The 14,731-nt window shown below is 38.2% G+C and overlaps 1 protein-coding gene across 3 annotated transcripts in view; it reads right to left on the bottom strand.

Annotated features, from left to right (window-relative positions):
• The window catches only part of Hel89B (histone acetyltransferase 1), a 570,925-nt gene that overhangs the window by 328,457 nt on the left and 227,737 nt on the right, over positions 1 to 14,731 (bottom strand). For all 3 annotated transcript variants that reach the window (XM_067150030.2, XM_067150029.2, XM_067150032.2), the window contains exon 14: positions 5,167 to 5,513. In XM_067150030.2, coding sequence (XP_067006131.2) covers positions 5,167 to 5,513 — 347 coding nt within the window. The remainder of the gene's footprint in view (positions 1 to 5,166; positions 5,514 to 14,731) is intronic.

Below are 14,731 nucleotides of genomic sequence, written 5' to 3'. Positions count from 1 at the left end.
TTAGGTTATGTCACGATACATCTGCTGTATGTATAATAATAAGAGTTTAGTTAATGTAAGAACATATAATTAATGGTATATAATTTATTATTACCTGTAAATATGATGTACAAGTCCAATGTAATGTTGTGCAACACATGGTAATAGTCCAGAAAAACGCATCTTTGTCAGTGGAGTAGTATAGAATATTCTATTCATTTATAAATAGGTTGTTGGAGACTTGAGGAAATTCAAGAAAACATGTTGTGTCATATGTTTCTAGAAGCCTGACCAGGCAAGGTATATAAAGAGACTGTGTAGAGTTGTTAGCGGGAGTTGTTAGTGAGGAGTCATTAGCTGAACTCTGTGTGTGAACTCGTGTTATAATTTTGTTATGTTGGTAGTTGGTTAACATGCTAATGTGGCATTATTCTTCTTCTTGTTTTGTTCAAGATGGCAGTTCATCAGTGTGTGTATAACGAGTACATAATTTGTAAATAAAACAATGTACACAACTGACAGCATCCCGTGTATGCGTCTTTGTGAGTACGATAGATTTAGAGTGAACAGATCAACGCTAGACCTCATAGTTTCGAAAGGAATGTTCTTTGAAAAATACTGGGATAAGAATAGAGTGGTTACAGTTGTATTCTTGGATACTGAGAAAGCATATGATCATGTACCACACAAGCACATATGGGAACGTCTGAGATGTAAAGAAGTGCCAGATGAGATTATAGCTCGAGTAAAACAGCTATATCGAGAGACAAAGAGCTGTGTGCAAATTCAAGGAAGCAGGTCAACCGGTTTTGAAACCAAGACCGGAGTCCAACAAAGAAGTTGTCTATCACCACTTCTCTTTGTTACTATAATGGATTAGGTTATAAAAGCAGAGAAAATGAAGGATCAGACAACAAATGCACTTGTAACTGCTGATGATGATATGCTATGGAATGAGACAGAAGCAAGTTAATGTTAAACTAGATCTTTGGCAAGAAGAATTTGAAAGAATGGGACGGATCATCAGCCGAACTAAAACCCTCAGTTTAGTGATGAGTTGATATCCTGAAGCAGTTCACCTGCAAGTGCAAAATGAAGAAGTAGACATTATCAATAACTTCAAATACTTAGGAAGCTTCATTTCTTCTGACAATACCATAAACCAAGAAATAGGCAATAGAATACAAGCTGGATGAAAATTCTAAAACTCTGTTCATCAATTACTTTGGGATGACTCATTTCCCCAAGCTTGCAAGCTCACGCTGTACAAAACGTATCTTGTACCAATTCTAACATGTGGACTGCAAACGGCAATGTTGACTAGATATGCACAAAGTTGCCTACAGGCCGCTGAAATTAATTTCCTTTGGTCATGTCTCCAAAAGACAAGGAGAGACAAAATAAGGAATGGAAGTATTCAAAAACAACTTGGATTGGACACGAGCCTGTTGGATACCTCAGAATTAAGCAGATTATGATGGTATGGATTTTTGAGAAGGATGACTCCAATCAGGAAACCAAGAGCATTGTAAGTTGGTAAGAGGCCCAGAGGGAGGCCTCGTGATAGTTGGGGAATGCAAATTTTCAAAGACCTTGCCAAATGTGATGTAAATTGGCAGCAAAAGGTAGAACATCAGCTGAGGATGGACAGGATGAACTGGAAGAGGCTCGTAAACACCTGCACCTGGCTTACTGGAGCGGAAAATCAATGGTGATGATGATGATGGTGACGTTATTTAAATTGCGGGAATGTAATGACATGAAGCTATCACATTTCAAATTCCTCAAATGCCACTTGAAACTTTCAATCAAATCAAAATGTCAAAGGTTTGTAAGTTTTGATGCTGTGTAACAAACATGATAATATGAGGATCCATACAGTTCAGGCATAATTAAACATTGCGATATCAATTTGGAGTATCTTCCACATCCTTACCCTGATTAAAGACAAGTTATCACCAGATGTTTGGAGCCCCTGGTGTAAGGACTAAGTGGATTGAAACTAGATATATGCCAGGCTGAGTGGCTCAGACGGTTGTGGCGCTGGCTTTCTGACCCAAACTTGGCAGGTTCGATCCTGGCTCAGTCCGGTGGTATTTGAAGGTGCTCAAATACATCAGCCTCGTGTCCGTAGATTTACTGGCACATAATAGAACTCCTGCGGGACTAAATTACGGAGACTCGGCATCTCCGAAAACCATAAAAGGAGTTAGTGCGACATAAAGCAATTATCATTATTATTATTCGAAACTAGATATGGGTAAGAAATAGGACATGTTACCTCATTTAATGTGATTAGTACAAGATGCCGACAGTCTGTGAACTTGGTGAATGATACGTTTTATATGATCACCCATCAACGTGGTATCTGCACCAATATGTGAATAATTAATCTTATTGATTTTACTACTTTTACAGTTTTCGGAGATGCCAAGGTCCCAGAATTTTATCCTGCAGAAATTCTTTAACATGCTACAGCACCTTCAAATACCACCGGACTAAGTCAGGATCAAATCTGCCAATTTGGCCTCAGAAGGCCAGTGCTCTACCATCTGAGCTACTCAGCCCGGCACCAATATATGAATCTGTAATTTGTGGAGCTAGAATTGGGAAGGAAGTTGCCATGAACTATATTCTATATACAGTGAAACCTCACTAGTGTGTTCCACATTGAGACATTTTCTCAGACCTATCTGTGTCGGTGCGACGTAAAGCCCCTAGCAAAAAAAAAACATTTTCTCACTTAGCATGTCGTAAATTCAAAGTCCCAATGCGCACCATATCAAATCTACGTAAAATGACCTAACTTATAGTCACAAATTTTTGCTATCGCCGCTTAGTAAGACCATATATTTCCCAGCCCTGATTACGATCTTTATATCCACTGTATATGTTTCCAACACAGATGAGAGCCCATGCAACAGGAAGCACGTCGGATAAAACTGTGCAAAAATGGGAAAAGGCACTGAATTCCTTAACCTCACAGGGTAAATATTGCACCTTTGGGGAGCATTCTGGTAGTCTCAGGAAAGTTAAGTTTTGCATGCCGGTTAGCAGTGAAGTTGCTGAATAACCCAGCGAGCTTGTTTCTGCTTGTATTTCACATTCCATTCGGAAGTTTGTTTTTATTCTGTGTTGAGTTATACAGTGAAAGGTGGTGAATATCTGTTGTGTAATAGCCTACCTACGGACTAGGAACATAATCATGAAAAGTTCAGTAGTGTGGTGCCTATCTGTCTTGTGATAGCTTATGAATATGAAAGTCAAGAAATGGTTTAATAATCAAGATAAAATAACTTTCAATCAATCAATCAATCAATCAATCAATCAATCAATCAATCAATCAATCATCAAGCAATCATCTGTATTTAGGGCTGTCATCTAGGTGATATATTCCCTATCATTAGTTAACCCAATCATTTCTTAAATGTTTTCAAACAACTTGGAAATTTACTGAACATTTACCTTGACAAACTATTTCAATCCTTCATTCCTTATCTTATAAATGACGATTTGCCCCAGTCAGTCTTCTTGAATTCTTTTTTTTTTTTTCCTTCCAGTTTGCTTTATGTTGGACCGGCACAGATAGGTCTTACAGCGATGATGGGATAGGAAAGGCCTAGGAGTGGGAAGGAAGCGGCCATGGCCTTATTTAAGGTACAGCCCCAGCATTTGTCTGGTGTGAAAATGGGAAACCATAGAAAACCATCTTTAGGGTTGCCGACAGTGGGGTCCATGCCCACTATCTCCTGGATGAGAGCTCACAGCTCCACTCAAGTCTATTTGTCTATTAATGCCATTCAAGGCCACCTCTCTACTGACAGTTCGGAACATACTGTTTAGTCGTGCAGCTCGTCTCCTTACTCCCAAATCTTCCCAGCCCAAAGTTTGCAACATCTCGTCTGACACACAAAGCTTCAACTAAAAAAAAAAATCACCATTACACATTCGTTTTAGAAAGAAATAGTAATAAATGTTACTGGCTTTTTGTCCCACATTTTTACGGTTTTCGGAAAAGCTGAGGTGCCGGAATTTAGTACCGCAGGAGTTCGTTTATGTGCTAGTAAATCTACCAACACGAAGCTAACGCATTTGAGCACCTTCGAATACCACTGGAGTGAGCCAGGATCGAACCTGCCAAACTTGGGTCAGGAGGCCAGCGCCTCAACCACCTGGGCCACTCAATCCAGCTTTAATAAGCTAGATAATAATAAGCTGATACTTTTATGGGCCCCGGTGTAAATGTTTTCACATTAGTTCTCTTGCATTTTCCATACTATTTAATACTCTGCTCTCATGTTCAGAGGCGGTGTATATAGCTTTTGCTGCACATACACAACATAAAATATTGAAGGAAAAAAAAAGGAGTATCAAGTGGTTCCGTATCCCTGCCAAGTAGTTTTTAATTGGGTTTTAAATGGTACGTTTTCTCGTTTAACAAGTACTCTCTCCTTGTCATCAGCAGAAAAGTTGTAACGAGGTTTTGTTGTACCATCATGGCATTTGTATTAAGAAGAAACAGAAAACCATTACTAGGATGACCAAGATGGGAGTATCAAAAATGGCTTTCACGGCCGCAGATCTTACAATCACAGGAATAGAACCAACTTTTGGGTGGTTAGGCCATGTGCAGGGGCGTGTGGAGGGGCGTGCCAATCCAGCTGATGAGCCCAAATGGCACGTCTGGGCGAAACTCTGCAAAATGCACACGGCCTAACCACCCAAAAGTTGGTTCTATTCCTGTGATTGCAAGATGGGAATGTTAATCCAGTTCTCTACTCTATTAATTCATCCAAAGCTGTGTGCACCCAGCTGCAGTCGTTCAAATCAGAATTGGGAATAAAATCCAGGATAGCCGGGTAGGAAGCTACTGTTAATACATAGACCATAGAAGCAGACATGATAAAAGAATGCAGTAAGTGCTAAATAGTTAACTAGTTGGTCATTCAACCATTCAACCACTGGGTTTAATTTCTTTAGGAATTGAGACATTAGTGAAGCAATAGTAGACTTACATTGCACAGAAAGGCGATAAGAGTACTTTCAGTTCTGTTATGGGATAGAGTGTTCAGAAAAATATGATGGTAACTTGTTAGCACTTATTCATCATACATACAGTATACATATCTTTTAATAGCAACTTGAATTTATATGAATTAAGAAAAGTTAGGCTTTTCCTAAATTTACCTTATTGTATTTTTCAGAGTCCAAGGGTAGTTTGTAATGTTTCAACATTGCAACAAAGTCCCGGGTTTCAGAAAGCAGTCTTGTGAAAGATACGGCTATTTCATCGAAATAAACACACTCTAACAGACACTGGTGTAGTCTTGTCTTGAGAGTTTCAGGGCATGAAATGTTTGCGACATCAAGTCTTGCCCATTCAGCAATGACAAGACCAGCCACCATCCTCTGGAGAGCAGACTTAGAGTTCAGGTACACAAGGTGAACTTTAACATAGCACTCTATTGGACTCTCCATTTCTGGAGTGTACACAATACCAGGAGCTGGCTGAACAACGTAGCATGAGAGCAAACCTGAGAGAGAGAAAACAAAGCAGCATTAATACAGTATTAATGAAATATGTAATTTAAAGACTGGTTTGTGACTTCACTACCAACTATTGAATTGGTCAAGAGATTTGATTTTCATGAGTTCATAGAACTGCCTGAATAGCTTCATTTTCAATGGAAATACAGTATAGCAAACATGACCATACAGAAATATATAGTATATATTTTTCGTGCTATTAGAAGAAAAAATATAAGTACTGCATACGGTAAATTCATATTCAATTTTGAATAAAATAAACAGTTTCCCTAATGGATTTCTGTTACAACTGATATTATGATAAAACGTTACTTAAGATTGTGATTAATTTTATCACTCTGAGATAGTCTGGAGAAATACAAATTTAATATAGGTCTACCTACTAAAATGGTACTCAGAAAGCAAAATTTTTCATGAATTCTTGAAGCATTTCTCATCACGTTTTATTGTACTGTATTTAAACAAGAACTGTAAAATGACATGTAAAACGGGAGTGAAGATGCACAAACTGTTCCTCTGGTGGCATTCGAATTACCCTCCTACGATGTCACTATTAACATTGCCCTAGCCACTAATGAAGTGCACAACCACTTGAAAATGGCTTTGATAGATAGATAGATAGATAGATAGATAGATAGATAGATAGATAGATAGATAATGCTTATATTTGTGGTGACATTAGGGCGTAAGACCCTCTCCTACACTTAACCACTAGAACAGTATACATCTGTACATACTGTAATTACAAATACAAATTAAAACAATAATGTTATTGGCTTTACGTTCCACTAACTACTTTTACAGTTTTCAGAGATGCCGAGTTGCTGGAATTTAGTCCCACAGGAGTTCTTTTATGTGCTAGTAAATCTACCAGCACGAGGCTGACATATTTGAGCACCTTCAAATACCACCGCACTGTGCCAGGATCGAACCTGCCAAGCACACTCAGCACTCAGCCTGGCAATAACAGTAATAATGTTTATAATAATAGCAGAATCCTTAATTTTAAACTGATAACTAACATACAATCAAATGAAGTAACTACAGCAAACCATTCATTTGTTCATTCATTCATTCATTCATTCATTCATTCATTCAACCATTATCCAGCAAGTCAGCAGGATCTTCTCAGCAAGTGCTCATGGCAAGACAGTTTTAAATTTGCAATGAGAGGGAATGTCCCTAACGATCACAGGCAGAGAATTCCATGAATCGGATGCAGAGATTATGAAGGACCAGTTCTAATCAACAGTATGCTTTATGGTAATGGCAAGAGAAAGGAGTAAAATCTTGTATTGTGGTCATGATAGGACGACAGGTACAAAAAAGGTGAAGAAGTATAGTTGGGAGTATTATTGCAAAGTATTTTGTGTACAAGTGATGACATGTGAAGTTTACAGCGTTGCTGCACTCGAAGTCACATCAGCTCCTAATAATACGGTGATCTATCAGGGTGTCCACCAAATCCAGATTTTAAAATTCCCTGACATTTCCCTGTTTTCCAGACATAAAAACCATTTTCTTCCCTGATACACAATGACAAAATATAAAATTATAAAGGAAGTTTCCAGGTATGACAGTGATATTAAAATAGATTTTGAAAACTTAACATCCAAAAAAGAAATGAGCAATTAATGTGCAAGTTAAATTTCAAAACTTGGAAGTTGAATTTAGTCTAATTAAAATCAATTTAAGATTTTTAAAAATTGATTACCATTACTGATTCAGCAAAAAAATTTTATCTATAGCCACCAATGACTGTCGAGCTTCTGCCATCACCCTCCGCTTTGTTTTCTTCTAATATTTTCAGCAACAAAGCGGCCTTTCTAATATATGTTTTTCTTTTTCTGTAAAGAATCTTCTACTTTCAGTGCTTTACGTTTCTCCTCTAGATTTTGAACATACAAAACATGAGCATTCCTTGCCGCATGGAGCATGTTCTTATTAATAGACCTTTTCAATTCCACCAAGGTATGAAATAGCACCATCATATATTCTTCTTTGTGATACAAGGGATTCTTGTAGCACGTTCTCTACTATAATTTCCTTATTAACAGAAAAACCACGTTCAAGTGAAGCATTTCCATGAAACAATATTAGTATCATTTTCAGAAATGAAGCCAACTATTCCGTTTTCAAATTTACTGTTGGTAAAACATTGCGTAGCCAAAAGTGATCTAACCTCATGTCCTTTGAAGACAAAGAATTTACTACTCTTTGAAAGTATCATTCTCACAAACAGAAGTTAACTCCCTTTGTATATAATTGGCTTCATTACCAGAGATCCATTTGTTTTCAACAAAGGCATTTAAAGCTATCCTTAGCCATTTGCTGCTTAGAGGTTGCTTGGCTGAACTTTGATCAAAATAAGAAATTCCGTTATTCAGTTTATATGCCAGCGGTGACCATTCCAGTAACTTCTTGCACAAAGCTACCATTCCTCTTAGGCAATCTGTGCGAAACACTAATATATCTTTATCATTTAATCCAGGAGTGCCATGAAGTGCTGCTCTAGCAGCATAACCTATGTCAATTTTAGATGCAAACAGAAGATCTTCTTTAGTGTCTAAATTAATTTTGAGGACATTTTCTGAAGACTGCAGTGACTCAGACTTTTGTGACATTTTTCATTGTTGCAATGAGAGATTCATACAGGAGTGGTGCAAATGAAAGATCTGTCCAGCTGTTTTAGGAATGGGTCCAAATCTCCAACAAGTGATAATAAAAATGACAACTTGGCCTTATGAAGCTTATATTTAAGTGAAGTTGATACTATTTTGAAGCTGTTACAGTATGGGATTTTCTTGTCTCTGTTTGTTCCTTCCACATATTTGTCAACATTAGGTAGGATATCTATAAGCACGTTCAATAACTTTCAAATTTTCAAAGCCATCTTATAGGACAATATTTCAAAAGAAATACATTTGAACCTGAATAATGTGTATAATCAACACGTCTTGCAGGAACGTAGCAAAACAAGAAGTGAAGAGCACGAAGAAACTCTGCAATATTCCACTGGGTTTCTTTTACTGCCTTTTAATACAAATTGTGCACAGTATGCAAGCCACAATATCCAATGTTCACAAAAATAGGAGCATCTGGATCATCATTTAATAAATTACTGACATCGTGAAAGAACTTTTTATTAACATTTGGTCATCCATTGAAATTTGTAAGAGTTTTTATAGATTGAGTCCTTGCAGTGCTCGCAAAAAACCATTTAACAAATCTGAGGAGATAGCGTGACCAAGAAACATGCAATCAAAATAAGAAGTGCATACCTCATTAGTATAAGGATTGAAGAAGTGCATACCTCATTAGTATAAGGATTGAAACAATGAACTACAAGATCCATTTGGCCCATCTGAGAAACTTTATTCAGTGACTCGTCAAAACCAACGGTGAAATGTGTGCACTTGCTACACATTTCAAGAAATTGTTTATGAAAATAGGGAGCCAAACCATGAGTGATTGAATATGCAACTTTTGTTCTGTGCAGTTGAACTTTTGAAGCTATTTCAGAGTCTGGAAACATTACTGGGAACAAACATACACTAGCTTCACTGGCACATAAAGAATGGTCCTGCATGACAGTATGCATGCACCATATAATCTCAGCTTTGGTTACTTGCTCACTTGAAAGATAATTCTGTACACATCTCATCTCTGGTTAACCTTCTTTAATGGAAGTAGAAGAAGAAGAAGAAGCAGTGGAGTCATATGTGATTGAGTTTGTTGTGGTAGCCGAGGCAGGCTGAGGACAATTTGGATTTGTGGCCAGGTTATTATCTACTGAGTTGAAGTCTTTTTATTCAAATGCTGTTTTTTAAAATAACTTGAAAGGGATGACGATAACTGGCTAAACTTGACACTACTGGCATGCTTCTTTCCTCCCATGTGACATTTTAACGCCTGCTTCCGCATATTGCTAAGAGAAAATATTTTTTACATATTATGCAATATGCTGAAAATTTGTACTGAGGCATGGGTTTCAATCATGTTCTGAAAGTATCATCATGTAGCCACCTTTCATCAAACGAAGTTTTCCTTGGCTTTGATGAAGACACTGTTAGCTGAAAAATAAAAGAAGGAACATAGGGATATTGTAAAAATCTTTAAATACTCCTATACTCCGCACGGCTTTCTTCTAAACTGACAGTTTGCAAAACATTTGAGCATTGCCTTACCTCTGCTGCCAGCACTCCATTGCTTCGATAACAGCTGATGCAATGTAACTGCGGCACATAGCCCTCGTAAAATGTAATACCGTACTAAGAAAACCACACGCGAATCAAAAGTGAAAACAAGTTCACAAAACCCTCAAAGACAGTGTATTCACTTCCTAACAATATCAGACATAAAAATAAGAACAGGTACAGTATTATTAAGAATAAAAGAAATAAATTATTCGTAGCTAATGACTAGCACAGGAAGGAGGTTGTGGCTGATCAAGACCATGGTGCCAATTTTTGCCGAGTCACATTCTCGCCACTTGTCTTACACGAACTATACTGGGGTATGGTACACAGAAGAACTACATACTAACCAAAACATGGATGTAAATAAAATTACATCTACACTGAACACTATTAAACCTATACCACACACGCCGAGCGAGGTAGCTTAACCACGATGTAGACAATACAGTTGGCAGCCAGGTTTCAAGATTGCGCTCAACCGATATAAATCGATATGAATGGCAGCTTGGGATTGGCTGGATCAAGACTAAATACATACAAACATACTTCAAAAACTCAAAATCTCTAAACCAACAAACAACTTACAATGTAATGTCACTTTATTTAAAATCTTGTTCTGTATTCACAAAATTACACATGATATTACAAGCTACTAATCGTGCCTCAAAACTTTTAAAACCCTCGCACAAAAGATAGGTTAGAAACTCAACATGTCTCGGCCCGAACGGTGTCACGATGCATTACACATTTACACAAGGCTACAGAAGAACTAGATACTAACCAAAACATGGATGTAAATAATACATCTACAATGAACACTATTAAACCTATACCACACACGCCGAGCAAGGTAGCTTAACCACGTGGCGATGTACAGTTGGCTGCCAGGTTTCGAGATTGCGGTCAATCGATATAACAGCGCATTTGATGATGATGATGATGATGATGATGATGGGCACTCAAATGAGTATTAAGTTTAAGTGACTTTCACATTTTCCTGCATTCAGTCAGTGTTTTTTGTCTGTTTATACGTTTTACGAGGTAGTAACTACCACACACGTCATCACATAGTAAACAAACACAGTCATCCATTGGATTGTGGAATTTTGTCTATATGCATATTTTGTTGTGAAAGCCATGTATTAAAGTGATTAGAAAAACTGAGAAAGCAATATAGGCCTAATTCATGAAGCTCGTCATTCCCCAACAACACAGAATATTCAATAGTAGCACATCAAAACATTGAACATTCGATCAATCATAGTCGCTAATACTTGCTACAGGGTATCCATATAGCTAGCTACTGATGCTATCGGTTACTTCACATTCGAGATCACACCTGTTTGTTGTTTGTTGTTGGTTCTTTTTTTTTTTCTTTTACAATTTTTTCCCGGCGTAAAAGACATGCCCTAGATTGATGTTAAAAAAACTGAAAAGCATGCTTCTGTTACATGGATAAATACAGTACGTCCATTTTATCTGGCAAAAGAACGAATTTCCAGATTTTTTTCTGAACTCCCTGACATATCCCAGTTTTCCCATTATTTACTGAATTCCCTGACATTTCTCGTTTTCCCCAGTTTTCCATACGAACACCATATTGCAGATTAAAGATATATCTCACATAGCTGTTCAGGATCTGCTCCTGTTTCTTGTTACTGTCTTATGTTATTTCAGTAAATACCGCATCACAATAGTACATAAAGATAATATCAGAGAGTAAATTAATTGTACTTTGAGTCATATTGAAATATGTTACTGAACCATTTCAATGGGTATAAGCATTTTATCAACTTTATAATATGTGACAGAAATAAGTGGAGAGGGCTCATTCCCTGCACCTGGGAAGTTGGAGCTGGTTCAAGACGACTATGGTTGTATGTGCTTATCACCCATTGAGTCCAATTTGCAATCTCAGTCATCCTAAGTTAGTCACTGAAGTAGAGTTTGTTTAAAATTATTGCAGGGATGTCCCGATGTTTGAGGGAATAGAGGTTTTTACTAGAACCAATAATAAACTTGAGTTTTATTCTGGTTTATTAATAAACTGTTTTTATTTGCTTAATCATTAAAAGGCCGGAGGTCAGAATTTATTCTAATAAGAAATTGATTTTGAATGGCAGTCGAACCTCCCTTCTGCGGACACCGTCGGTTCCGAGGAAAAATGTCTCTTATGAGAGGTGTCCGCTAAAATAAGTTTGTAAAAATAATCGAATATTTTAACGGCAAAGAACATCCACCTTAAATGTATGTATGTTGGGTATTCAGCCCGAAGGCTGGTTTGATCCTCAACAGATCCACCATTAGCTGTCAGAGATGGCCTAGGTGTCACTGAAGAGGTGTGCTAGGGGAAGGAGGAGTGAGGCAGTTTCCCGTTGCTTTCCTCACTGAGCCAGAAGTTGCTATTGCGTATCAGTCTGCCAAGCCCACTGAAATGCATGCACGAACCGACCCTATGAGCGACAATTTCACACCATCCAAAGCAGGGACTGGCTGCATAAAGAATGGCATTACTAGCATCACTCATACCTCAGCCACTTTCATATTGTCAAAGCCAAGGATAAGACTGAGACAGGTCAATGAAAGTAACAAATTTAGTCTAGCCCATACCAGAAGACATAGTGCACTGTAAACACTACATCTTGCCAGCAAAGGCCTCCACCTTAAATATAAGCATACATATCTTTATTTTTATTATTCTAAGTCATTTCTGTGTTAGTATTTCATAGAGAGTTATTATAAGTGATTTTACAGCATTTGCAAACATTACAGCTTCGTGAAGCTTCGTCTGTGTAAATTTAGCATGTGTTTTCTTAATTGCGATATTCTCGAAAACGGAATAAAGTCTGTTAAATGGTTCCATGGTGTTCTCGCCGTACTCGCGGTCCAGCATGATACACAAATTCTTTATCTGATTAAGCATATTTTGTCCCTGCTTCATTGTCAGAACTTCTTGTTCTTCTTCCGCCTCACCGTCATCGTCACTTTTCGTTCCTGATTCAGGCTCCGTAAAACGATAAAAAGTTTTATTCAAAATGGTCCTTTTGTACGACTAATGAAGACAACTGAACTGCTACGGTATTTCTGTCTCACTAATTAGCGCCTGTACTGTCTTTTCCTTCTCAAGTTGACTACCTGAGCTCGACCTTATCAGCGACAATTCGAGTTATGAATAGAATGACGTAAGAAGGGACAAAAATCCCCAGGTAACTTGCGAGTCAACAATCTCTGGCAGCATTTCTGGGCAATTAGAATTCTCGGAATAGGCCTATACACCACTATGTAGAACTGCATTCTGATGTACAATCTCTTCCCTCGCACTCAAAATAGTCCAAACATTCAAAAGGGATTTCCTTATGACTAAAGAATGGTTTTAAAAGAAAGAATGGCATGTGGTTCGGCATAATAAATAGCCCTGCAATGTGTAAAATGCCCGCTTAAGTCAAGTTGACGGGACAAATGGCGCTGTCCGCTGTCCGGAGTTCAAGGTGTCCGCTTAAATGAGGCCAATTTAACACTTGTCTTATGTAAAATAAAATCGGTTCCGAGGAAAATTGTCCGTAAAGGGAGGTGTCCACTGAATAAGGGTGTCCGTTATGGCAGGTTCGACTGTAGTAAACCTGCACCCTATAACGTCTGCATCCAACCTTGTAATATTTCATCGCCACATCCTCTTCTTGACTTCCTGTTCCTGATGAACTTTTAATGTATTCTTATTCAGGTTCCCATCTTCCTGTATGTGACTTTAATTTATCACTTGCTTATGTGAAAATGTTCCTCCATCATTTGCTAGTAGTCATGTTGGCTAAGAGTACTTGTCCATTACTTTTACATATTAGTATAGTTCTTCGGGCAACTGTCAGTTGGTTTTAATCAAGGTTTCTGGATGAAGAAGGTGGAATGGAGTATTTTGACAAAATATTTATATGTATCTTACTAACCTAATTTATAATCAGGAAATTCTGGCTTGAAAACACAAAGCTACTAGGAATGGTTCGAGATTTCTTAATACACATTTTGTGGCAGGTTCCAGATCCACAGCTAAACGGTTAGCATGCTGATCTTTGGTCCACGAGATTCCATATTCGATTTCCAACTGGGTTGGGGATTTTAACGTTCATTGGTTAATTCTGATGGCTCGTGTGTATGTGTGAGCGTGCGCGTGCCATCCTTCTCGTTAGAATTCATCATAAGTAGGGCCCCATCTTCACAAACGCACAGGTCACCTATAAGGTATCTCACAAAAGACCTGCACCGGGCCTCTCTGGAGGCCACATGTCAATCATCATCATCATCATCATCATCATCATCATCATCATCATCATCATCATCATCATCAGTATGTCCCATGCAACTTCATCACTCACTGATACAACCAGCACTCACCAACATCAATTACAGACTGAACAGCTCTACAGCTGTTTGACACTATCATCTATGTCATCTCTGATGTGTACTTCTCTGACTTCCAAGAAGATCCAGCCATTCATCTGTGTTCTACGGAGTTCCATGAGCACTCGTGTAAACTGCATGACCAACAACTTAGCATGACAATCTGCCTTCATCATCAGTGTGGTTGGAGGGTGTTCATCACCGGTTCATTCGCCGTATATCTGGGAGTTTTGCCTCCGGACTTCCGTATATGGTGAGCGAAAAGAGACACTTTACATCTTCTCCACAGAAATTTGTTTGGGTTCAATGCAAGTCTTACACATTACTTTGGATTCCTCCTGGAATATATATTGTAACAGTAAATGTGGTACTTCGGTCAGCACGAGAAACGCAGGGCGTGTACCAATCTGTTGAAGTGCATACAGAGGGAGAGGGTTCGTTCAGAGAAAATCTTTCAAAAAAATTTTCTGAGTTTATTAATAAGTTTAAAATCATGTCATCTCTGTACAGAAGATACAGTAGAAAGTGTTCCTCGCCCTAGGAATGGCGATGTCCTCGGATTCCGACAGCTCCTCCCCTTTCTATACCAGTGGACCACCATTCCTCCCTCAATG

The sequence above is a fragment of the Anabrus simplex genome, chromosome 6, assembly GCF_040414725.1.
Source record: "Anabrus simplex isolate iqAnaSimp1 chromosome 6, ASM4041472v1, whole genome shotgun sequence".
Classification (NCBI taxonomy): Eukaryota; Metazoa; Arthropoda; class Insecta; order Orthoptera; family Tettigoniidae; genus Anabrus; species Anabrus simplex.
The sequence above is the reverse complement of the archived record's forward strand: the minus strand, read 5'-3'. Positions and strand labels throughout refer to the sequence as shown.